Genomic DNA, 25,416 nt, shown 5'->3' with positions numbered 1-25,416 from the left:
TTGGTCCCTGTGAAGAGGGGCAGGGACAAGAAATCACCACAAAAAGCTATGAATCCTGAAACTTGAGTCAGTCTTACGGAGATAGTCTCCTAGCTAGAGAGAGTCTTCAAGGGAGTTTAACTGGAGACTGAAGCTTAGATCATGGATGGAGCTTGGCTTCAACTTGGACTCTAACTCCTGGACTTCTTTGTGGGGTGAGGGAAAACCTGACTACTTTCCTAGTTTCTGGAGAGATTACCTTCCATCTTGGAGGAGGCTCACTACCAGCCTTCCTCACTGAGAGCTAATTAAAATCTGACTGGATTAAAATAGGAAAGATATCTTTTCTATACCCTTCACATTTCTTTATTGTTTCCACTCTATTTTGTAAATGAATTTGTGACTAGAGGTGTAATAAATATTGGCAACCACATAATTTCATAAAATTATTGTCCAACCATTAATTTTCACCTTTACACCACTGACATCACAATCCAGCCCTCTGTCCTGGCTAACAATGAAACCTAAATGTAAAACTCAGGATCTGTATGCAGTACTCTGGAAAAGCCAGACCAGAACAAACAGCAGAGGAGAAAGGTGGCCATTGACACCTTGACACACATTCATGGGCACCAAAGATGGAGGGGCTCCTTGTTTCTCAGACCCAGAAGAGAAAGAAAAACAGAAAACAGAGTCCATGTTCAAGCTGCAGACAAAGACAAAGGCAAAGTTGGAGCCACAGTCCAAGCGCCAGTCCAAGCCCTTTTCCACCCAGGACTCCTAACGGGACAGCACACTCCAGTAATCATCACTCCTCATCCCATGCCCAAGCCCACACTCACTCCTACTATTCCCATAACTCCAACCATCATCACTCCAACAGTTGTCCTAACAGAAAGAAGGCAACAGGGCTAGCAAAAAGAAAAGCCATGAAAGGCCAGTCACCAAACAGAAGGAAAAAACGAGCAGGTACTAGAGGGGCTAGCCCCTCCTTATATTCCTCTCTTTTTCTCCCGCCCCTCCAACCCATACCAAAGTGGGCTCACTCTCTCTCTCTCTCTAGTAGGGTGTAAAGAATGTAGCAGAGCAGATGCATGATAACCCATCTTTACTGGGACTTAGAGTACTTGGAAGAGTATAGGGGAAGATGAGGCAGGAAAGATCAGCTGGTGCCAGATTACAATGGAGTCTTGAAAGCTAGGCCTTAAATGGGTGGACTTTTTTTGGATGAGATAGCAGGAACCAATAAGGAAATATCCAGACTTGGAGTTAAAAGGAGTTCAGAACACTCCTAAATCATTTAATAGCTAGGCTGGCCCCAATTTTCTCATCTGTAAAATGGGAATGATAGCACACTTCACAAGATAGCTGTGAGGATCCATCCAATTAGATTACATTTTTTGCAAACCTTCACAGCCCTGGAAATATTGGTGGTTATTACTCTAAGGGCAATGGAGAGGCTCTGTAGATTTTAGCAGATCATCCCAAAGGTCACTTTAGCAAAATGCTCTCATCTTACTGATGAGGAAACTTTGGCCCAGGGAGACCAAACAACGTGTCTGAAGACATAAAGGGAGAATGTTCCAGAGCCAGGACACTAGCCCAGATCTCCAGTGTCACAGGCCAAGGACTAAGTCCCCTTGTGCTTCTTTGGGAAGGCCCTTTGGCCAGTCAACTTTGCCGATGCAGCTAGAGGAGGATTCCTTTTCCCAACCTGATTTTGGGAGGACTGGACTCCGCCAAGGGAGCCAGGCCCATGTGTCCCATGATGCCACCTTCTTCTCTCAGAAAGAAGCCACACTCAGGACACCAAACAGCATCTGGCATATGTGCACACAGACTACTACCAGGGGTCAGCACATATGCACAAAGGACAAGAGAGAACTAGAATTACCGCATGGAAGGAACCAGTCCATGGATGAATGTACCTTCAACTCAAATATTTCTCTTGGCTCTGCTTGGATATGTCTCTGCTTCATGAAACAATTTTAACCTGGATAGGTAGAGGTTAAGAAGTTTGAGCTCTGATTTTGAGTCACTGGAATTTCCTCTAACCTTTCCCCCTAGTTTTCCCTTTGTAAGATGATAATTTTACGCTTCCAAAAGGTAAGTTGTCTTAGCTGCTTCTCCCTGGTCTAAGGGCAAGATGACTACCCTCAGGCCTGGAGCTCTAGCAAATGCTATCTGACTTCTTCTCTTAAACAACAGTAGGTTTATCAAAGGTGATAATTGGGAGTTTGGGTAAGATGGTGGGCTAGGAAGTTCCTTGAGCTGCTAAAATCTATCTGTCTCAGATCCCTCTGACCCACAAGGGTTGCTTCAGTCTCCAGCAGAGATGGAACTCTGCTACCTTCCTTTCTATCCCTTTTTCACCAGTCCATCTAACTGCCTAGGTTGTGCCCACCAACGAAAAGTCTTTGATGAAGTACAAATCTGGTAGTTGGCTGAGGAAAATAGTGACCAGACTGATCAGGTCCCCAAAGTTCAGGTTGATGATAGCAGAGGTAACATAGCAGACTGAAGGTGTCCTATGGTAAGTGTAGTCTTCACAGGAGCCCAAAGATGTCCCTGAAATGAAGGAATTGCTGGCTGAAGCTCACAGGGACACAAGACCAAAGTAAGAGGTTTGAGATCTGGATTAGAGAGAGAGCCAAGTCCAACTGCTGTGACCATCTCACTCCTCCTTAACTCTCCCCCCTCCTCCTGGCTGTAAGCTAACTGTACCAGGACACTCCAACAGAATTCCAAATTCTCCTCTTGCATTCTGAGCAAAATCTGCTTTTTCTCACTCTGCCACATGCCACCTTTTCCTGCATTCTGATATTCCTGGATTTCACCTTCTGGGGCCAAACGCAGTTGGTCTGATGGCTGCTTCCCATGGATGTTTGCCTGCTACTCCCCAGGTCTTAGTGGCCTCCCATCATCTAAAGACTTCCTTTCATAATGCCCCATGATTTCTTGTCCCCTCCCATTCTGTCCCCTCCTCAAGATGTGAAGCCCAGGCCTGGGCACGGGATTCCCCTGAAGAAAGCACTGAGGGCAGGAAATCCTTGGCTTCCCTCCTGGGGGATGGTGAGCACCCCCAGCTGCAGCCTGAAGTCCCCCTGAAGACATGGAGATAGTTATGGTAGCAAAGCATGCCCAAGATCATATTAACAGCAGACAGGCTTGGAAGAGGAGCCAGGACAGACTCCAAGGGCATGTGTGAGAAGCAGCCCCACTAAAGCACAGATGCCCAGCATCATAAAGAGGCCCAGCAGTGCTCAAACACATCATGGCAAGGTATGGAGAGAGCTGGGAAATCTCTCCCCCTGCGCAAGTTATGAATCTCTGAATGAATGAAGCAAGATGGCGGTGGGGCTGGAGCTCCTCATACAATCAGTCCACTTCTTTGTACAAAACCCTGTAGAAAATGGCCAATGGACTGTCCTCAGGTCCCCAGGTTATATATTTGGTGTTGCTTATTGGCCCTTCTGCCCCCTGACCTGAACCCTTTCCTAGGAAAGTAGCTCCTCCCCAACAGAGGTTCTCTCGGATATGGGCAGACACTCCCCCAAAGGCAGCTTGGCTTCCAGGCCCTTTCAGCCTCCACCAGCCAGAGAGTTTGGCTGGTGCCCTCCAGGCTAGGAAGGAGTCAGGGCTCAGCTTCACAGAATGCAGAGACCCAGGCAGGAGAGGCCCAGCAAGGGCCATCAAGGGGGCTGCTTCCTGCCTGTAGACTCCCAGGGCTCCCTTCCAAGGCAGCTAATGGCAACACGATTAAGCAGCGCAATAAATCAATCAGAAATTGGAATCTCTCCAACGGCCTCACTTAGCAGGCTTGAATTTGATCCTGATTGGGGTTCAAGGTTGTCCTTGGGAAAGGTGGGTTCTCAGAGTCTCTCCCAGCCTGTCTATCGGCAAGGACAGCCAAGACCGGGAAAAGGGCAGAGCCCCACCTAAAGGTGAGCAGCAAAACCCTACCAGGGGGGAGAACCCTTGACCCCCAGGGTGCCTGTTGTTCCCATAGGGCAATGACCCATCCTGGATGAGTTAGATGCCCCTGGGGCTCAGTTCTGCTCTAGGACAGCCTGGTGGTCAGGACTGAACAGGGTTCTTTCATCTGGAGCACAACCCCAAACAAAATCAAACCTGGTGGTGGGTGAGGAGAGCAACCAGCTTCTCCCCATCTCCTAAGTGATCCCTGACCCCAAGAAGTGGTCTCTCCCTCTGTCCTCCAGGAGGCGCCAGCAGGACACAAATGGCTCTACTGGGAAGTCATCAACCTGATTCCACCTGGCCAGAGGCAGGAAGATGCTCCTTGGGAAGATGCACCCACACCACACGTCTCTAAGAAGCCCCTTAATCAGCTGACCCAAAGGGGGGTCCAAGAGCCTCTGGAGCAATGGGCCAGCCCTGGGAAATGGACCTCGGCTTCCTAGAGAGATCAGGGAATACACAGGGAGCCAGGCTAAGCTCCACAGACCAGGGGGAGAGGAAAGAGGGGGCTCACCACAAAGTTCCCCTCAGTGGTGCTGCCACACACGGCCCCAAAGGTCCCAGGTCCCCAGATCCTGCCACCCAGGAGCCCCCGTAGAAGCCTTCTCTACAGACGGAGCAGGGAGCTGTGCCCTCCCTTGAGTACACATCAAGGATCCCATAGCTGAGCCTGGACTGTGCCTGAGGCAGAGGAGGGCAGGGCACTGCGTTTGGGCTCAGAAGATCTGCCTTGGAACCCCTCGCTTCGTGTCCCCCTGTGTGACCCTGGCCGGGTCTCCTCTCTCTTTGAGCCTCTGTATTCCACTGCAGAAGGAGATGCTTGGACCAGATCGTGTCTAAGGTTGCCCAATGCAGGGATCTCGGGATTTCGTCTTCCCTTTGGGGGGACAGAGACGTCCCTCTGTCAGCACCCCGACCCAGAATTCCTGGTGCTACCATCTACACCTCACTGATCTCCAGCCTTTGCTTCTATGCCCTGCGCCTTGGCTGCTCCATTCACACTTGCTCTCTGGGTGCCCAGCGAATGGTCACTTGTCCACCCTGAGGGTCAGGTTCCTCCTTTTCCTGGAAGATGCTGGCTGGCCTGGCAGGCTCAGGGCTGCCTGGTGGCAGAAGTTCATCCTTTTTAGTAGACTTTTCCTCCGTTTCTCCTCTGTTCAGTGCCTGGCTCCATGCCTGTGGAATCCATTGAGCTGGTGCCTCCCTCTTCCTCTCAGCCTCCCGCCTTCCATCAAGGCCCAGCTCGGATCCCACCTTCCAGCCTGAGCCTCTCCTGCTCTCCCTCCTACTGCTGCCTCCCCTCTGCCATTTTCTGCAGCTTGTCCTCCGCTCAGCTCCTTGTACAGAGCTGGCTGCCTGCTGGCTCCTTCATTGGACGGGAGCTCCTGGAGAGCAGGGAAGCTCCCTGTCCTTGTGGCCCAGCCCTTAGTGGGCCCTTACAAGGAGGTTTGGGGGCTCACTAAGCTAATCAAAAGCGCCACAGACCTTCCCAACTGGCCCAATCTCAGCCTAAACCCATCCCTGGATCTCTGGGTGGCCTCCACCTCCTGGCCCTGAGCACTCCCTCCTCCCAAAGGGGACTGACTGGGGACCCCCCTTGACTGTACTAAATGCCTGACAACTACTGTCTCCTTTGCTCCTCACATCCACATGGGAGGCAGATACTGTTATTGTCTGGCCCATCTTATAGTCAGAGAAACCGAGGCAGAGAGTTGAAGTGGGGCAGCTCTGTGGCTCCCTGGAGAGAGTACCAGGCCTGGAGAGTCAGGAAGACTCACTTCCAGACTTCAAAGGTGACGTCAGACACTTCCTAGCTGTGGGACCTTGAGCAAGTCACTTCACCGAGCCCTCTGTCTGCTTTAGTCTCCCTCCTTCCCTGCTCCCACTCTCCAGTGCCAGGGGACCGCCAGAAGCCACAGTAAATAGCTGAGCAAAGGTCAGGGCACCGTGGCCTGGCCTGAGAGGGGAGGGCAGGGAGGCTCAACAGTCAGCATCCTGGAAGCCCCAGACAGGGTCCAAGCACACTGCCTCTGCCCCTGCTCTCTGGGCTCTTTGTGGGATGCAAAGAATCAGTCCTCTGGGAGGGAAAGAAGGCAGGGGACCAGCAAAGAGGACTGTGGGTCATCCTGAGTGACCAGGCTCCCCCTGGGCACAAAAGCACTCCAGGGACAGTGGCAGGGGCTCCCCAGGAGAGGCAGGAAGTCAGAGCCTCTGGGAGGGGAAGAAAGAGGAGGAGAGAGGGGAGGAGGGGAAAGTGAGAGGCCAAGTCCCTGCCCTGTGGGGCCCCTGTGATCCTGGCAGATAGAAGAGCTCCAGCCCTGAAGAGAAAGATCCCAGTCCTCTGGAGCAGGGGAAGCAGCCTCCACAGAGACAGAGACAGGCTCTGGAGCAGCCACACAGTCGTTAGCCTGGAGAGCAGCAGAGACAGCTCCAGGGAGACACCCAAGGATGAGACACCTTGCTGGGTAGGAGAACAGAGATTCCTGGGAAGGACAGAGGCAGTGACACCCGGTGGGCAGTGCAGACCAATGGAGAGGCCCTCAGAAGCCTGACAGAGTAGGGGCAGCACCTGGAAGGGGCTCCTGATCATCACAGGTGAGATGCCTGCTCTGCTGGGGCCCAGAGGAGGAGGGGGAGCCTGGGGGATTCTGGCCCACCTAGAGACAAGGGGAGCCACCCAAGGCCCAGCAGGGAGGCCAGTCCCAGGAGACTCTCTGCAGATGTGGTCAGGGAGTCAGGGGCAGGGGCAGGGGAGAAAGTAAGAAGCCCCAGAGCCAGGTAAACTGAAGAGGCCAAGGCTGTGTTGTAGCTAGAGAAGACATCTCTCCTGTCTCCTAGCTGGGTGACCCTGGACAGCTCCCTTACCTCTCTTAGCTAATGTTTGCCTAGAGCATCACCTTCCTCCTAGCCAGGCTGGGGGTCACAACAAACCGGGGGGTTTAGGGGGAAATGCCCTCCCTGGGCTGGAGCCAGAAGATCCGGGTCTGAGGCTGCCCTTGCTATTTGCTGCTTAATACCCGCCCCAGCTGTTATTTGTTTGGACCTCAATGCTTAGTCTGTGAATTGGCCATATTGGATTCATTGATCTGGAAGCTCCTGTCCAGCTCTGAGACTCGATTCCCCACCTCAGCCTCACCCCTTTAGTGATTCGTTTCTCCCTTTGGTGTCTCGCCCACCACCCTGGCAGGTCTTTTCTGAATCAGGTCCTCGGAGGGAGCCTCAGAGGGGTCCCAGGCCGACCTCTGAGATCCCCTGTGGAGGCCGGGCCAGACAGATGGACGTGTGGGCACAGGAATGCCCAGACAGACTCTGGGGTCGGCTTGGCAGCACCCCTGAGCCTGGGGACAGCTCTGTGATGGGGTCTGCCAGGAGGGCAGGGGATGTGCTGACCTCTCTCTGCCCCCTTCCTCCCCTCAGCCACCATCCTCAGCTGCTGGATCCAGCCAACGTCTGCTCAAGGTTTCACTGTTGTACAAACCCCAGCCACTGTGAAAGAAGGCGACAACGTCATCCTGAATATCCAGGGGTACACGGGGAGTGCTCGTGAGTATGTTTGGTACCGAAAGAAATCAGCTCAGGATCCCGGCCGTGTAAAGATCGTGACATTCTATAGTAATCATTTATATCAGTCACCAAGCAATATCCGGCAGAAGGTACTCGCTAATGGCTCCTTGATCATCCCCAACCTCATTGTCATTGATGATGGTTACTATGAAGTACAAATCAACGATTCCTCTTCACAGATACTTAAAGGAGGAGCCCCACTGAAGGTGTATGGTAAGTAAGTAAGTAAGGGCCCTACCCACGGGCCATGCAGTTGTTCTAACAGCCTCTCCCTGTCTGGGGTCCGACTCCTCCCCACCCTCCTTTTCCAGGGAGCAGGAAGAAGCCCCAGCCTGACCCCCTCCCACAGGAAGGAGCCTGAGGAGGGGAGACTCCCGAACTCCTGGCTTCCTGCCTGGCAGCCCCAGAGAGCCCCAGAGAGCTCAGAGGGCCCTGGCTGCAGAGCTAACTGCTTTCTTGCTCCTGCCTCCCCCAGTCCATGCGAGGAAGCTTGGGTGAGGCCCCGAGGGCCTAGGATGGCCCCTGGTCCCCTCCTGTTGGTCCTGGGCCAACAACCTCTTCTTGAAGTTCTCTGCACTCAGACCTCTAAAAGCCCAGGAGGCTGGGGCAGCTTGGTGGGGCAGGGAGAGGCCAGACACTCCTGGCCTGCCCTGCAGGGCTCAGAGGGCAGGGCCAGACCACCTACTCCACAGGGGCCAGAGGAGGGGCTGCTTTGGTTTCTGGGACCTTCTAGAGGCCAGTCCCCACCCTCAGGCTCCCAGTGCTGTGAGAGGAACCCCCGAGGGAGAACACCTGTATTCCCTGCAGGTTCTAGAGGAAAGGCCAAGCTGGGGGGCCCAGGCTTCTCTGAAGGGACAGACTGGGCAGAGGGTCACAGCTGCTCCCACTGAGGTCTCAGCTGGAGGAAGAGACAAATGCCATGCAATGAGGGGAGCAAAGAGGTCACTTAGGGCTCCAGAGGGGGGCGGCTTTTCTAATTCGGAAAGCTGGCCACACTAGCTAACATTTCTGGAGTGCCTGAAGGCAGGCAAAGGGCCCTGTGAAGCAGATTTCATTTGATTCTCCCAAAGACTCTGTGCTGTAGGTGCCATTTTTATCATGGAGGAAATGGAGTCCCAAAGGGATTAAGGGACTTGGCCAGAGGCACAGAGCTAGGAAATAGTTGAGGCAGAATTCAAATTCAGGCCTTCCTGACCTCCAAGTCCAACATTCCATCCATACATCACCTAGATTCTTCCCACCCCTGAGGATTACCTCAGGAGATAGTGACCCCCCCAGCATTGGGAATCTTTATGCTGAGACTAGCCAGCCATTGACCCACAATGATCTAGTGGGGATCTCAAGTCGGCTCTGGGTTGGACAAAGAAGCAAAGAATCCCAGAGTCCCCATGGTGAGATGTCCAACCCTGAGGGGGCGTGATCTGGGGGGCTTAGTGGGGTGCTTGACTGGCTGTCTGGTACATCCAGGCCTTCTTCCATGGTTTGTCCATGGGAATTGTCCTGGGAATCATCTGTGGCAGGAGCCAGTGTTTGAGGAGGGCCCTGCTGCTCATCTCCAGCCCTCTTCTGTCCTTCACCTCCTGAGCAGAGGAGCCTGGGGGAGGAAGGACCTAGGAACCAGCATCTGTGCATCCCCTCAACACTTATTAGGTGCCCAATATCTGCCAGGCCCTGGGGAGGATACTAGAGATAAAGGAAATGAGAGAATCTTTATCCTCAGGGACTTTTGCTCTGGTGGGGAAACATGGAATGAATGTAAGTGGTATACATCAGAAGAGAATAGGGATTAGCCCTAGACTGATGACACCCAAGGGAGAGGGAATTCCCAGGGAGTCAACATCCTCCCCCAGGCAGGGCAGGGGTCCTGAACTCCTGATCTCACAGAGATCTCTGGGCTACTGAAGGGGAAGCAGCTCACCCAGGACTAACTAAGCAACTGCTAGTGATCTGAGGCAGAACTCAAGTCCAATCATCTTGACTCCAAGGCAGACCTTCTACTTCAATACAAGGTAATTAAGCAGGAAGGGTCCTAGGTGGCAATGGCATCAGGAAAGGCTTCCTGGAGGAGGTGCTCTTTGAGGGGCATCTTGAAAGAAGACAGGAGTCATATAAAGAGGAGCTAAGGACAGAGGGAATCCCAGGCTGGTGGGGAGGGACAGCTCTCCTCAGCATAGGATTCTGTAGCAGTCAGAACCTGGGAAGTAAATTCAGTCCATTGTATTATTTGATGAGACTAGGAAGAAACAGTCCCAAGAAGGCCCAGTGATAGGAGCTGAGACAAGACGGTTGTGGGAAGGCAAGACTACCTCATTTTCCCTGCAGAATCTTCTCAGGCCTGGAGGCAGCCAAGGATTGTCCCTTTCCCTAGAGAGATGATGAACTGGGATCTCTCTGGACTTACAGTTGCATCTAGAGGGTAGAGTGAAGTAAAGAGAAGAACTGAAGCCTTGGGATCAGGGAGTTTGAACTCATTCCAGCTCCAGGATTTACTGTGTGACCACAGGAAAATCACTCCAGCTCTCTCACCCTCCAGTGCCTCATCTGTAAAATGGGAACACTAATCGCTGCACTACTTGCCTCTTTGGCTGTCCTGAAGAAAGACCCTTCCAGTGGGAAAGATAATAAAATCATTATTACTCCTTGGATGCTCCATTCCAATTGAGCAAATTAATTGGGCAGCTGGGTAGTCCAGTGGATATAGTGATGGACCTGGGCCAAAGTGTTCTAAGATAACTTGAGAAGGGGGAGGGTCAAGTCAGCAAGGTCAGAGTGCATGTGGAATGGCTTCTTGGAGTAGGTGCAAAGTGAGCTAAGCCTGGCAGGAAAAGGGTTTCTGCCTGGACCCTCCAGTACAAATGCTTGGAGGGGGATGATGGCAGGTCATAAAAGAAGGAAGAGACTATCTAGACTCCCTCTGGCAGGCATGACTTCAACTGAATCATTTTGCAATGGAAGTCCAAAGTGCTAGAATATTGGACATCTAAATGTTGGTGGTGTCCACAGTGGTGATGAGGTTGTGGTGGCCCGAACAATCCAGGGTAGAATTAGAAAAAAGACTCAGGAGAAGCTTGGTTACCCCCAACATTTTACAGTGATGCTGGGAGAACCAAATGACTCATCAGCTGTTGGCTTCTGGGCTGCTTCTCAGACTTCCCCAACAAGCACTATATCTGGGGACTGATAGGATTCCCTCACTTCTCTTGCTGTTCATGGATTCAAACAGCTCCTGATCCATGAGTAGTTGGTTCCTTACTCTGGTCTCCTCCTTCTTGTTGGTCCTCCATTGTGATCCCTTCCTGTAGTTTGGGTATATTGTTGGCAGCATTCAGGGGTCTCAGTCAAGAGGTCAGGGACAGGATCTGTGATGAGTGAGCTCCCAGGGAAATCTTGCCGCCATCTTTTCTTCCACCTCTTCTCTAACTTGGTGCTGCCTTTTGGCTCTCGTTTTGGCCAGTGAAAGCATCAAGAGTGGGAAGGAGCCTCAGAGACCTTCCAGGAAATGTCTGAGTTACAGAGGGCCACACTGCACTTTCTGCCTGGATATTTCTGGGATTTCTTCTTTTAAAAAATACACATTTTTCTCGTTTGATCATAAGCAATTGTGGCTTTAAAAGGCCACTTATAGAGTGAAAGACCAAGGAATTCAGACATAGGAAGTCTGGAGATCACATCCCATCTCTGAAACCAGATCTATAGCATTGGGCTACTCACTTAAGGTCTGAACTTGCAGCAACTTTCTGAGAGGGGAAAGAGAGCCATCTTGGAGTCAGGGGCCCTGAGTTCAAAGGCAGCTCTACTTTGTTGTCTGATCACAGACAGGTCACAAGACCAGGCCTTGGTTTTCTTTTAGGCTAGATAAGGACTTCTTAGATTTGGGGGATCTAGAAATGGGAATGGGAAAAAATACCTTCATTTTCACCAACTTCTGGTTTCCTCTGGAATCCTTTGTGTTTCATTTTACAGATTTAAATTCATGATTCAGAGAAGGCTTGGTCCATGAGAGGATATTATTATGTGTTCAAAATTTCTAGACTTTAACCAGGTCTCTCCTGACACTAAGTCTGAGGTTCTTTCTTTTATACCCTGCTACTAACTGATCTATTCCCACTCTCTGCCTTTCCTTTTCTTTCATCTTCAGAGTTAAAGTAATGTTTCCCTTTCTGAGCAAAATCACCCTGTGGCCTGTCCCTAGTCCATCCTCTTCAGCCTCCCCCAATATCCTCAACAAGGTAAAGATGTAAGTAACCCTGACTTCTTCAAGCCCAGGCCAAGGAGACACAAACTCTTGGTGGTTAAGATAAGCTAGAATGGCCCCAAATCCAAGTACAGGTGTTGGATGAAAGGGTCTGTCATCCCTTGACCAGCTTGCCTCATCCCAGAAAGACTGAGCACCAGGGGCTTGGACTCTACCATATGAATGCCTTTGTCAGCCACAGGAACTGAAAATGAACTTTTTCTAAGGCCTGGAGAACTTGTGATCTGCACCAGAGTAAGGGGGATCCATGCCATTAAAATCAAAGGTTCTTCTCTGGCCTCCAGCCTTGCCAAGGTCTTAGAGAGGCTACTTCCAAACAAGTTATTTGGCTGTAAGGTAAGAAAAAGAACCAACACAGTCATTTTCTATTTTCAAGACACTCACTATAAATAATATCACAGGGGAAGATGAAGACAAGGGATGGACTTGATAGTCACCAATGTCTCTTCAATTCCAAGTGTCCATGGTTCTGCCTGCAAGTTCAGCTGCCAGCTGCAGAGGGATTTGGCTGTTACTCCTTGATTTCAGAGGACAGAACTTCGAGTAGTAAATCAAATGTGCAGAGGGGTAGAGCTCATATGATTGTCATGGCAAACTTTCCATCGATTTCAGTGGTCCAAAAGTGGAATAGGTTACCTTAGCCAAGAGGTTTCCAAACAAAGGTTAGTTTGCTTGGGCTGGTTGAACCTCTCATCCCAACCCAGAACTGCTGTAGTTTCCTTGGAATATAAAAGTTAGAAGTGGCCAGATAGCAGTTACTGGGGAAGAAACTTTAGGGAGTAACTAAACTAAAAGATTACTTACTGTCTGGATCCTGGAAAGTAGGGTTCCTTCTGTGCTCCAGGAAAATCAGGCCACCCCTGGAATGGATGCTATATTGTAAGGGGTAAATATAGGGTTTTTTGACAAATATATTATACTTATTGCCACCAGGAATTAATTCAAATCCCAATAAAAATATGCAAGTCAGTTTGGGAATTCTATAGTGGCTTAATTAATATGGAGGGAAGGAATTAAGAAGAGGAGAGAGGGAAAAGGGTATAAGATTTCTCTGGCCTAGCCTGAGCCAAGGGGAGTTCAGAGACTTCAGCCACAAGGCCTCCTCCAAGATTTAATCTAGCTCAGCTGCCAGGCACGAGGCCTCCTCCAAAATGAGGGGCCTCCTAGGAGGATAGTGTTTTAGGAAAGGTAAAGAAAAAAAAGGAATCAGCCTAAACTCTGAGAGCGCTCAGGGAAGATGCCTAAACTGACCCATGCCAAGACACCAAGATGCAAAAGTGCTGCCATGAGCCACACTGCTAGTTGAACCCAACATCTCCAAGAGAGAGACCCCAAGCTCAATGACTCTGCCACCAAAAAATGAGTACCACGCAAGAGGAAGTCACATGAATATATAGACTTCTTTATATGACTTCCTATGTCTCACATGTACCAATGTTAGCTTAAGCTTGACTTAGAACAGCCCAGGGGGTCTGTCAGTTGTTTCTTATTTGTCATTTGCTAGCACATGTCTGTCATAGATCATCTTCCTAAATACTTCATCCTTAAGTAGCTGTGTAGACATTCCTGATTGCTAGACTAAGCAGGGTGGAATAAATCTAAAATCCACAATATGCACTTCTGGGCACCGCAGATTAAGATAGAGGTGGAGAAGCCCCCATCCATGAGTCTGACCTTCACTGACTCAATTAGCCAGGAAGAAAACCCAGAGCTCTCACATACAAGCTATGGCAAGGGAGACCCCAGGAGGCTGGTGTATCCATCAACAAAGGGCTGCCCTTTGCCAAGTGAGAAAAGGCTCATCACCCCAGGCTTGGTCACAAGAAGATAAGATTTTTTCAGGCTCACACATTCATGATGTCCATTTGGACAAGGCAGAAGGGCAGAGAAATAGTGGGTAGAGGAAAACCCATAAATCACAGCTCTTGACACATTCAAGTATCCTGTGGCAACTCAAAATTCTGGCTAAAAGAATTGATCGAGGGAGGATTTAGATTGAACGGGAAAGAAGTCAATCGGAAAAACCTGCAGGGTCCCTGGGTGGAAGCAGGTCAACCCTGCTCTATATGGCCCCAGTGGTGAGAGTTAGGACTGAAGGGGGAGGTTGGAGGGAAGCCAGTGTCAGCACAGCCTAGGGGAGCCCTCAGAAGCTGAGCTGTCCAGAGGGGGAAAGAGGCCACACAACTGACAGTCATGGATAAGCAGAGGCTGAATGACCACGGATCAGGCATGCTGTGGTATCTGGGTCCAGATGCCCTCTGCCAGCTCTGGTACTTTGTTGCTGAGACAGTGCTATCCTGTTGGCCCACCTGGGTACTATCTCAACCAATACCACTTAGCCCTTAGAGGATGCTGCAAAAACTCTCCTGCAACATAGTGAATCTATTATAGACTATCATGTCCTCAGCTGGCCAAAGAAAGCATGAAAAGCTTGGCTAGAGGGGAGGAGGAAGGGATCAAGTGGCTACTTTGTGCCAGACACCATGCTAAGCTCTTTACAAATATCCTCTCCTTTTATCAGGGACAGTGGATAGGGTTAAAATGTTTCAGGACCCCAAGAAAGCACAAGGTCCTCCCACCCCAAGTAGGGTACTGCTAATGTACTAGGTTGCCCCATGAGACAGCTGCACTATGAAGCTCCCCCAGGAAAGGTTTGTGGAAGGGATGCTGCTATCACCATCCTAAAGGGAACACTGAATGTGCCAGTGAAGCTCCTTGGGGGGGGGCTACAGGGTACCTCCTTGAAGCCATTTTGGGAAGGGGGAACCCAAATGAAATTAACTCTGTTCTGTCCCTCTGCCAATCAGAGGGAAACAACATCCTGTTGAGAGAGAATTCAGGAGGTACTGAAGAAATCCTGGAGTCAGTTCTGGGATTTAGGGTATACAGTGGACTTTGTATGAATTACTCAGCACCTGGGAGTCTCCCACATTTCTCATCAGGAAATAAGAGGGGTATGTTGGATGATGCTGAAGTCCCCTCCACATGGAGATCTAGGCTCCTCTGGTCTCTGCAAGCCCTAAGCCTTCAGCACCAGATCTGAGAAAGGACCACAAAGACCATCAGGGAAAGCGGGAAAGACTTCTGGTCCTAGAACAAGAAAAGTCATTCACTGTCTGACTACCCACATCAACCTCTTTGGGCCTCATTCTGTAAGTCAAATGGGAGGATCCTGCAGGGTGTTCCATGTTTAGAGATGAAAGAGACCCAGAATGTAGTTATTCCAGCCCCCTCATTTTACATATGGGGAAACTGAGGCCCAGAGGAGCTGATTGTCAGCATATGGAAGCAGAAATAAGGCCTTAGAAAATAATATGTGTGTTAATTACTTCCTGTAACAAAGGTTAGGGAGAAGCTATTTACATTTTGTAGTGCTTGCTAAGAGGGGATAGGTAGTGAACAAGGAATGATGGGAGCCAAAGGCCTTCCCTTTTGTGCTAGACCACCTTCAGGGACTCAGGCTATCATTGCCCAGGAACCTCTTCTCAGAAGAACTTTGTTTTAATTATATGCACAAAGTAAAATCCATAGGACTTCAAAGAAAACCAATTCTATTGAAATAAAGTTACCAGCTGTTTTTTTTACAAAATAAATTTGTAGATATCAGATTAAAGACCACTGGATTTGAATTAGATGAGAGGCAGCAAGGAGCAAAAGTGGAGAGGGAGGACACTGGGTCTGGACTCAGGAAGATCTATGTGCTAATTTGGTCTGAGACACTTACTAGCTGTTTGATCATGGCCAAGTCAATTAATCCCTGTTTGCTGTCTGATTCTATTTCCTGAACTATTAAGTAGAGAAAATAATAGCCCCTACTCCCATGGTAATAACATAGGGCCTGGCAGTGTTAGTAATCATAATAATAAGGATGATAATAATAAAAATAATAACATTGGGGTAACACCTATCATGCCAGGTATACAGTAGATACTTAATGAATGCTTATTCCCTACACCCTTCCCAACACAGTCATTAGATTGTGTACCTCCTGGGACCTCTCTGGAGGTGGGATTCCCTCCCCAGTACTTTCTGCTTATCTGCCCTATTGGCACAACTGTTGAACCATGAGGCATCCTCCTCCCCACAATGCCAGGACCCACCCCTGTATGTCTGTAACAGAAATGTTTCCTGTTGGGCTTCTGGTGTTTTGTTTTTCCTGAAGAGGTGGCCTGGTGAAGAAGATACAGGCCAGTCACTCAGCCACCTCTCTCTCCTCTTTGTCTTTCTACAGAGAATACCCTGATAAAACCCACCATAACTATCCAAAGCACTGGCCACATTGTAGAGAATGACTCCGCGGTCATGTCGTGTAACTCAAAGCATAAAGATTTGTCACAAATTCGGTGGTACTTCCAAAATAAGAAGTTGATACTCAATAAAAGGATGTCTTTGCCTCTGAATAACCAGACCCTCATCATCATACCTGTGATGAGGGAAGACAATGGAGCTTATAAATGTGAAGTTTGGAATCCATTCTCTGCCAGTATGAGTGATTTATTCAAACTGACTGTCTGCTGTGAGTGCCTCTGAATCTCCTCCCTCTCCCATTCCTTTCTCTAACAATGACTGACATCTCATCTTTTTCATCTTTTCATAGATGGACCAGAGAAAATCACGATTCTTCCAAAGCATGTTCATGGGCAGATTGAGGTCTTACTCAACAAGAAGCTGATTTTAGAGTGTCAGGCTAGTTCTGAACCACCAGCCCAGTATACATGGCAAGTGAATGGTTCTTCTAGAGCTGGAAATTCAGGAAACATTTATGCTATCTCCAAACTATCTTGGGGACATTCAGGGACATATACATGCATGGCAATGAACAGCGTAATCAACACAGCAATATCTAAAAACATCAGAGTCAGAGTATATGGTAAGTCACCTCTCCCTTCCCTCAGAGATAAAGGTTCTTGGATTGGCTTAGGGTGAGACCCCAGGAGGAGCCATTCAGGCTCACTCAGATGGGCAGCTTTTCACAGTGATTTGGGAAAAGTCATGTTAAATAAAAGAACCAGATACTAGAGAATGTGGTCAGACATAGTGAATGCCAATTCATTTCCTGCTATCTTGTCCTTGGTAGAAATGGAGACCTGTAAGATTTAAATTAATAATCATTTGAAGTGGAAGGGATGAAATGTAAATAGAAATATAAAAACCTAATTATCTAACAAACATAAGACCACATGAATAAATTCTCCTGCCTGCTCAAAAACCCTTCTTCAGCAGTCTGAGATCACAGGAAGAGAGCGGGAGATGCAGGGCTACACAAAATTTATATCCTCCCTATGTTAGCATGTAAGGTAATAAGGAAAGTGGAATGCTGGGAATTGGAATTCTAGGGTTCAGATTGTAATAACACAGACCAAACTCTTTTTCTCCTATAATAATCATAAAATGGGCAATTATACATTCAAGATCACCCTCATTTTGCCAGGATTGTGCAGAGTACTGTGCTAGACACTGAGAGAAATACAAGTTTTGGCTAAGACTCCATTCCTACTTTCAAGGACCTTATAGGGTAGTAGAAGGATGGGCCTCCAAGAAAGGTAGTTGATGCACAATATATGATATTGCATATTCATATATTTCATGATCCAGCATATTTAGACCATGGATGCAAATAAAGTATTGTTGGAGACCTTGGAAAAATCCATTCTACTTGGAGGGTGGGCAGAAGAAACAATGTCAGATTTCAAGGAACAGCTATCACTTAATAAACTCTTCAAAAGGACAAGTTTTTAAAAATGGGGAAGAATGCAATAGGTCAAAGGAATGGAGAGAGAATATTCTACTTCTAGGAACAAGTTACCCAAACCAAGATTCAGATGAGGGAAAATGCAGTTTGTCCACGTGCAGAGAATAGACCAATGCAACCTGAGGAGACAATGCTTGACCAGGAGAAGTATTCCTGAGGGAGGTCCCCATTCAGTGAAGGAACTTCAATGCCAGGCTAAGAACACCAAAGAATAACTGGTAGATCATAGGAAGGCCCCAAAGCCTTATTAGCAGAGATTAAAAATGGTCACACATATCTGGTTGGCATATGTCATTCATCAATGCTGGGTAGACCAGTGAAACTAAACCTGACACTCAAGGGCAGACTTTGGTTGAATGTGATCATTATCACATCTTTGATTCAATTGTGGCTGGGTCCAAACTACCTGGATAGGTAAAAATCTGGGGACTCTGAAGTTACTTTTTCCACTCCTGAATTCCAGGCAAAACTAGCCTCAGCTTCCAGCTAAGGTACTGAGAATATAGAATTTAGATAAGGGAGCTCTCCATTGGCCAGAGTCTGTATTCAAGTACCTCAGTAGAATATTGTCATTGAGAGACAAGGCAAAGTAGCAGAAGGAAGAGTAGAAATCAGATTTCCAGTCCAGAACTCTAGCACAACCACACCAACAAGGGTCTAGAAAGAGTAAAAGATCAAGTAGAAAAGAGGATTCTTTTCAACAGGAAAACCCAGTGAGCCATTTTTCAAGCCCAGATCAGAACATTTGTAAAGACCAAAGTCTGGCCCCATGAGCTAACCAGAAAAATAACAAGAAAATGAGACTGAATGAGGACTTGGGGAGGAAGCAATATTGGATGCCTCTGAGATGAGTCTGATATGGTTTGGGGAGCAGGAAGAGGAGCCCACTGGAAGGTATACAACCTGAGCTAAGGAATCAGTGCTTGCTAAGCAGGGAACTAGGGCAGAGGAGTAAAAGCAATTCTAGGTCTGGACAGTGAACAAGAAGCTGCTGTTTTACCCCATTTCTGTGTCTACAGGATTCAGCTAAGTAACCAAGGCAGGGAGTCCTGTTAAGAGTAAGAGTAATGATCCCAAAAAATTTAGCAGCTGTCACCATAAATGACTGGGGATATTGGAATATGTTATTTCAAAAGGCAAAAATATAAGCTTACAACCAAGAATAGTATACCCATCAAAACATGGGGAAATTGTTCATTAATGAAATAGAAGACAGTTATAGTATAGAGGAGACAGTGAGGAAAGAGAGGAAAACAATCTAAGAGTAAGATGGAAGGAAATACACATTTTCATAATTAGAATGTAAAGTAGATTAACTCAGCTATAACTGTAAATTAGATTATCTCAGCCATAAAAGGGAACACAATAAAGTAGACTGAAAAAGCAACAGCCAAGGGGCAGCTAGATAGTACAGTGCTGAGAGTACTAGTTGATTCCAGTTAGGAGGACTTGGGTTCAAGTGTGGCCTCAAACAGTTCCTAATTGTGTGACCATAGGCAAGCCGTTTCATCCCAATTTTGTACCCTTTATTACTCTTCTGCCTTGAAAACATGCTTAGCATTAATTTTAAACCTAAGGTATGGGCTAAGGTATGGGGGAGATAATAGAAAAATAAAGGGCTAGAGCAAAATCTATTATGCATTCGTTGTACTAAAAAAAGCAAGAGGGTAGCAGCACTCTTGATCTGAGACAATCTAACAGCAAAAATGTACTTGATTTTTTTTAAATAAGCAGAGAAATGACACTATGCTAAAAGGTACTATGTGAAATTTAACAAGGAAGGCAAATTGAGGCAGGCTTCTCCAAACAAAGATATTATTTATTAGTTGGGATCTACAAACCGATAAAGCAAGTCGCTTGTCCAAGAGACATTGAATTGAGGATTCAATTACATTTCATAAGCATAGAACAAAGAACAAAACCCATATCATTGGTTATGGAACTGGAAACATTATACAACTGACAACTCATGATGCTTACATTAATGATAAGGCAGATAGCACACATGGGACCAAAACCACTTCTATCAGTCTCTAAAGAATGTTTTTGTGACTTTTCATGGTCCAGCTGCCTCTCAAAGTCACTGATACCAGACAGGAGCATCAGACTCAAAGGCATCTGGGCATAAACTAAGACCACCTGAAATTTAAAGGGATGAGGCTATGGTCAACTTAGTCGGATTCTTAAGGATGGCACCCTGATATATCATTTCATTGTTTCACAGAGTTTAAAGTTACATGACAAAACAAATGTAGGAGTAAAAATGAATGAATATTCCTAGTATTTAAAAATAAATGGGATTTTTAATACTAAATCAAAAGAGAGGAAAAAGAAAAAAGTTGTTTCAGTCAAGTGAACATGGCAAAAAGAGACAGAGACTCACACCTGCAGCACTTTACCAAAAACACAAGTTCTGAAAAAAAAGAGCCCTATAGCATGGGTCTAAGCCACATCTATTTCCTATGCATCCTTACTAAAATGAAGACATAACATTAAAAAAAAAAAGATGTTGGGAATGTAGCTCAGGTGTTGCAAATTTTCCATCTGCACACAAGCTTACTTTTCAGGAATGATATGCAAATGTTGTTGACATAGCAATTAGAATTGTACTTCTAAAGACAAGCTCAAAGTTACTCTTTCATTAATGGTGATTATGGAAGAACCATAACTTATACATCCAGCCTCAGAGAAGAAGGCTGATTTTTTAAACTTATTAGCTTCTCTCAGAGACAAAGAAGCTTGGGTTTGGTTACACAGAATACAGAATATGATCAGTGAACAGAACCACTTACAGAGTGAAATAAAATATAAGATGCAGGATAAAGCCCTATGACTAAATAAAAAATCCTAAGTCAACATTTGCTTCTTTCAGTACCACAAACAATAAATTATTGTATCCATATAACAATGAATAAGCACCATATGGTAAAACAGTTCAATTATAAAGGAAAAACTAAATTCTGTGACAGTAAAAGTACAATAGCAAGGGACCTTAATGTACCCCATTCACACCTGGGCAAAATATTGTACAAAAAAAGGAAAAATAAGTTAAGAACTTCAGTAGAATCTTTAAAAAGTTAGATAAATTAGATCCCTGGTGATTATTAAATAGAAAATTCTAAAGGACTGGTTCAAAGACCATTTTATTATTTCTCCTCTTGTCTCGACTAAGTGGAACAGTTTCCATTAGCAACTATTAACACATCCTATAGCAGATGTTTATCATCATCGATACACAATAAATGAACTTATAAACAATACACATTATTGATTCTAAGATGGAAGGTAGGGATTTTTAAAATAGTAATGCATGGAGCACTAGAAACACAAAGAGGAAGGATAAGAATTAGATGATTAGAGGCAAGACTGAAAGCAACAAGACAAAATTGGCCAGAATAGTGGGGAAGAAAAGGATAGTAAGCTCCTAGGATTTGAAGCTGAGATGAATGTTACATACAGGTGGTTCATATAGCTCATACAGCTTCATTTTCTAGCTTGAAAAATTGATATCCAAAGAAGAAAAGCAACTTGCCAAGATCCCACAGCTACCAAGTGACAAGAACAGGATTCTAATCCATCTTTATAGATTTCAAATCCAGAGTTCTTTCTGCTACAGTGCACTGCCTTTTAGGAATTGATGTGACAAACTCATTTAAAGCTTTTTCAAAGAAAAATTTCATCTCCAAAATGGCATTTAAGGAAGGTTGGTTTGGGACAGCAATATGAAGAATGAATTAGTGAAGTGAGAGACCAGAGACAGGAACACTGTTCAGAAAATTATTGCCATAACCTAGAAGAAATGAGAGGTTATCAAGAAGAAACTGAGAGGAAGGGGTGGCTGTGAGAGATATTGTCCAGGTAGAATTCACAAAAATAATCTTAACCTTAGCAAAAATATTATGGCAATTGATTAGATGTGAGGTTTGAAGGAAAAAGAAAGTCAAAGATAGTTCCCAATTTGAATCTGGGTGCCTGGGAGTTTGATGCTGCCATCCACAGAAATAGAGAAGAGCAGAGGGTAGAGTGTGGGAATGAAATCAGAAGTTCAGAGATTGAGCTTTATGTGCTTGCCCAGTATTCAAGTGTCTCTAAGGGTATACCAAGGCTCTGAGGAATAATGGCCAAGTTAGCTTCATTAATCTATGAGCTTTTTTTTTTTTTAGTTTTAATGGGATGCCAGGCAAAGAACACAAGTGCTAGGCAGTTCTTGTGTCTGGAACCCCTAAAGAACACTCAAAATTGCTTTTTCTCTTCTCTATCCACAACAGAGCCTTCAGGAGGCTCCATACGCGGTGGAGATGTCGTTGCTGGCATTGTGATTGGAGTCCTAGCTGGAGTGGCTCTCATCGTGGCTCTCATCTATTACATGGTCATCGGAGAATCTTCAGGGTAGAACAAAGTTTCCAATCTGATTTATTTCCCTCATAGTCTGTCTCCCTGAATGGGGAAGAGAAACCAAAATGGTTCTCTGCACCCTGTACCCACATCTGGGACTTGGTCTGACTCTCTTTGCCAAACTCCTCCTTTGTAGCACTAATCCCCTTGGGTTGCCTCCTTCTCTGGCCTTTCATCCTCCCCTATGCTTCACATTTGTGATATCTTGGACCAGATACCCTCTGCCAGCTCTGGTACTTTGTTGCTGAGACAGTGATAGGCTGTTGGCCCACCTGGGTCCCATCACAGCCAAGGCCACTTAGCCCTTACAGGATGCTGCAAAATTTCTCCAGCAACAGAGTACATCTATTATAGACTACCTTGTCCTCAGCTAGCAAAAGAAAAAATAAAAAGCTGGGCTAAAGGGGAGAAGGAAGGTATCAAGTGGCTACTTTGTGCCAGATACCATGCTAAACTCTCTACAAATATCCTCTCCTTTTATCAGGGACAGTGGATTGGGTTAAAATGTTCAGGGACCCCAAGGAAGCACAAGGTTCTACCACCCCCAGTAGGGTACTGCTAATGTCCTAGGTTATGAATCTCCTCCAGGAGATGTTTGTGGAGGGGATGCTACCACCATCATCCAAACAGGAAGACTCTGTGTGCCTGTGAAGCTCCTTGGGGGCCTGCAGGGTACCTCCTTGAAACTATTTTGGGAAGGGGGAACCCAAATCAAAGTAACTCATTCTCTGGCTCTGCCAATCAGTGGTAGACAACATCCTGTCCAGAGAGACCTTTGAATATGCTAAGTGGAGTCTGGCCTCCATTTTGGGATTTAGGGCATACAGGTTTGTATGAATCACTCAGCACCTGGAACTCTCCCATTTTTCTCATAGAGAAATAAGGGGATATGTTAGGTGATGCTGAAGTCCCCTCCAGATGGAGGTCTAGGCTCCTCTGGTCTCTGCCAGCCCTAAACTTTCAACACCTGGTCTGAGAAAGGCCAACAAAGACCATCAGGCAAAGAGAGAAAGAGTTTGGTCCAGGAACTAGAAAAGTTGTTGACTTTGTAATCACCCACATCAGCCACTTTGGGCCTAATTTTGTAAATAGAATAGGGGCATCCTCCATGGTGTCGCATACTTGGAGATGAAAGGGACCTAGAATCCTGCTACTCCTCACCCTCACTTTACCAATGGGGAAACTGAGGCCCAGAGAGCTGAGTGTCACCATGTGGAAGTAGAAACAAGGCCTTAGAAAAGAATAATATGTGTGCTAATTAGTTCCTGGAACAATGGTTAGGGAGAAGCTATTTACATTTTGAAGTGGTGTTAAGGGGATAGATGGGGAACAAAGAATGATGGGAGCAGAAGAGCTTCCCTTTGGTGCCAGAGAGCCCTCAGATACTCAGGCTGTCATTGCCCAGAAACCTCTTCTCAGAAGAAGGATGGTGTAATTACATACAGAAAACAAAATGCATAGGACTTCAAAGAAAACCAATTCTACTAAAGTTACCAACCCTTTTATTACAAAATAAATTCATAGATATCAGAATAAAGACTGCTGGGTTCCAATGAGGTGGTTGATGAGAGGCAGCAAAGAGCCAAAGTGGATAGAGAAGACACAAGGTCTGGACTCTAGTTCTAATTTGGTCTCAGATACTTTCTAGCTGTTTGATTCTGGCTAAGTCAATTAAACTCTGACTCCGTTTCCTGAACTGTTAAGTGGAACGAATAATAGCCCCCTCTCCCACAGTAATATCATCATGCCTGGCAATATTAGTAATAATAATATTGAGGATGATAATAAAAATAACAGCATTGTTTCAACACCTACCATATGGTGGGTATATAGTAGATACTTAATGAATGCTTATTCCCTACCATCTCCCCAACTCAGTCACTAGATTGTGTACCTCCTGGGACCTCTCTGGAGGGGGAAAAGTCCAGAACACACAGCACTCCCTCCTCAGTGCTTTCTGCTCACCTTTCCTGTTGACACAATTAATGAACCATGAGGCATCCTTCTCCCCAGAATGTCAGCACCCACCCATGTGTCTGTAACAGAAATGATTCTGGTTGACTGTCTGGTGTTTTGTTTTTCCTAAAGAGGTGGACTGGTGAAGAAGATACAGGCCAGTCACTCAGACACCTCTCTCTCCTCCTTGTCTTTCTACAGAGAATAACGTGATGAAACCCAACATAACTATTAATAGCACCAGCAACATCACCGAGAATGGCACCATGGTCTTGATGTGTAACACAGAGTGAATATTTGAATATAGCCAAAGGGAATGCTGGCACCTGAGAAAGGGAGCATCTTTTTGTAGAGCAACCAGGAAGCCAGTGTTATCAAAAGGTACATGGTGGGACATAAGTTGTACAAAGGCTAGAGGGGGGGAGCACAGATGTTAGGGTGCCAGTGGAATTTATGAACTCAACAACTTCCTTAGTTGAGTAGATGGGTTGGCAGCAGGATGGAATATAAATTAAAGTGGAGAGAGACTTGAGCCAGGCAAGTCCCCCAAGAAAAGAAAATGCTCTTCTTTTCAGAAGTGAGTATATTCCATGGTGGCAAAGTCAATGTGTTGGCTGGTTTACTGAATGTCTTTTTCTCTTTCTTTTGAAATCATTGTCATTAGGAATAGTTCATTGGCTGGGCTGTAGGAAAGAAGATATTCAAAAACAAAGAGTATGAAAGCAAAAGACATCAATAAAAATAACAAAAATTGTTCAAAAAAAGAACTTGTCCAGGTGAAGACATCCAAGTGGATTCAAGGGACAAGAAATGCTGAGCAGAGAGAACAGGACTAGAGATTTTGATTCAAAAGAGAGATGCTACAGGGGATTTTCTTCAGACCAAACTAAGCAGCCTTCTCTTCTCCCAGTCTTGGCAGCCTGTCCAGGGTAGCTAGCATTGGTATAATGAGGGTGGAGGGGTACCCTGTGTGCCCCAAGCTACACAACACCTGCTTTACATGCACCTTTGTTCGCCCACCTGGTTATTGAGCAGACATGACAAATCGGTCTCCTTCTTACCCCTCTAACTTCATTACTTCCCTCCAAAAGCTTACTCCAAACCTGACTGGTCAGACTCTTTCTACATTCTTTCTATATGTTACCCTCAACCCAAAGGGTGATAACTTCTCCCGATGCTTCCCAATGGAGAGCTCTGTTCTAGGACCAGGAGGGCAGTGTTCCGTTCTCTTGGGAACCTGACCCCAAGGAAGGGAATTGGCTTTTCTTACACTCTCTGGCTCATGACTTCCCTCACCACAAAGTAAAACTCCAGGGGAGATCCCTGAAGCAAAACTTTATTCTAAATGGGAGGGAGGAGACTTGGTCTCCCATACTGCCTAGCCTGGATGGACAGAGGTCACTTGATGAGACAAATTTATTGTTGACCATCATGGAAAATATGGCTCCATTCATTTGTGAACTTGGTCAATTTGTCCCTCGTTAGGCAAAGTATTTGTCCCTCACCACCACCGTGTCCCCTCCCTGCCCTTCTAGTG

At 46.5% G+C, this 25,416-nt stretch overlaps 1 protein-coding gene across 2 annotated transcripts; it reads left to right on the top strand.

Annotated features, from left to right (window-relative positions):
* Positions 1-543: 543 nt before the first annotated feature.
* LOC103106593 (carcinoembryonic antigen-related cell adhesion molecule 6-like) lies at positions 544-24,939 on the top strand. Of its 2 annotated transcripts, XM_007491516.2 has the most exons (7): positions 544-948; positions 7,375-7,734; positions 16,008-16,292; positions 16,374-16,646; positions 21,797-21,917; positions 24,081-24,260; positions 24,544-24,939. In XM_007491516.2, exons 1-6 carry the CDS (start codon positions 618-620, stop codon positions 24,085-24,087), a joined length of 1,377 nt encoding a protein of 458 aa, XP_007491578.1. In that variant the 5' UTR covers positions 544-617; the 3' UTR covers positions 24,088-24,260; positions 24,544-24,939. The 2 variants fall into 2 exon arrangements, with proteins under 2 accessions (XP_007491578.1, XP_056652392.1); XM_056796414.1 differs by lacking the exon at positions 16,008-16,292.
* Positions 24,940-25,416: the final 477 nt, after the last annotated feature.

The sequence above is a fragment of the Monodelphis domestica genome, chromosome 4, assembly GCF_027887165.1.
Source record: "Monodelphis domestica isolate mMonDom1 chromosome 4, mMonDom1.pri, whole genome shotgun sequence".
Classification (NCBI taxonomy): Eukaryota; Metazoa; Chordata; class Mammalia; order Didelphimorphia; family Didelphidae; genus Monodelphis; species Monodelphis domestica.
Note: the sequence above shows the minus strand (reverse complement) of the source record. Positions and strands in the feature narration are given on the sequence as shown.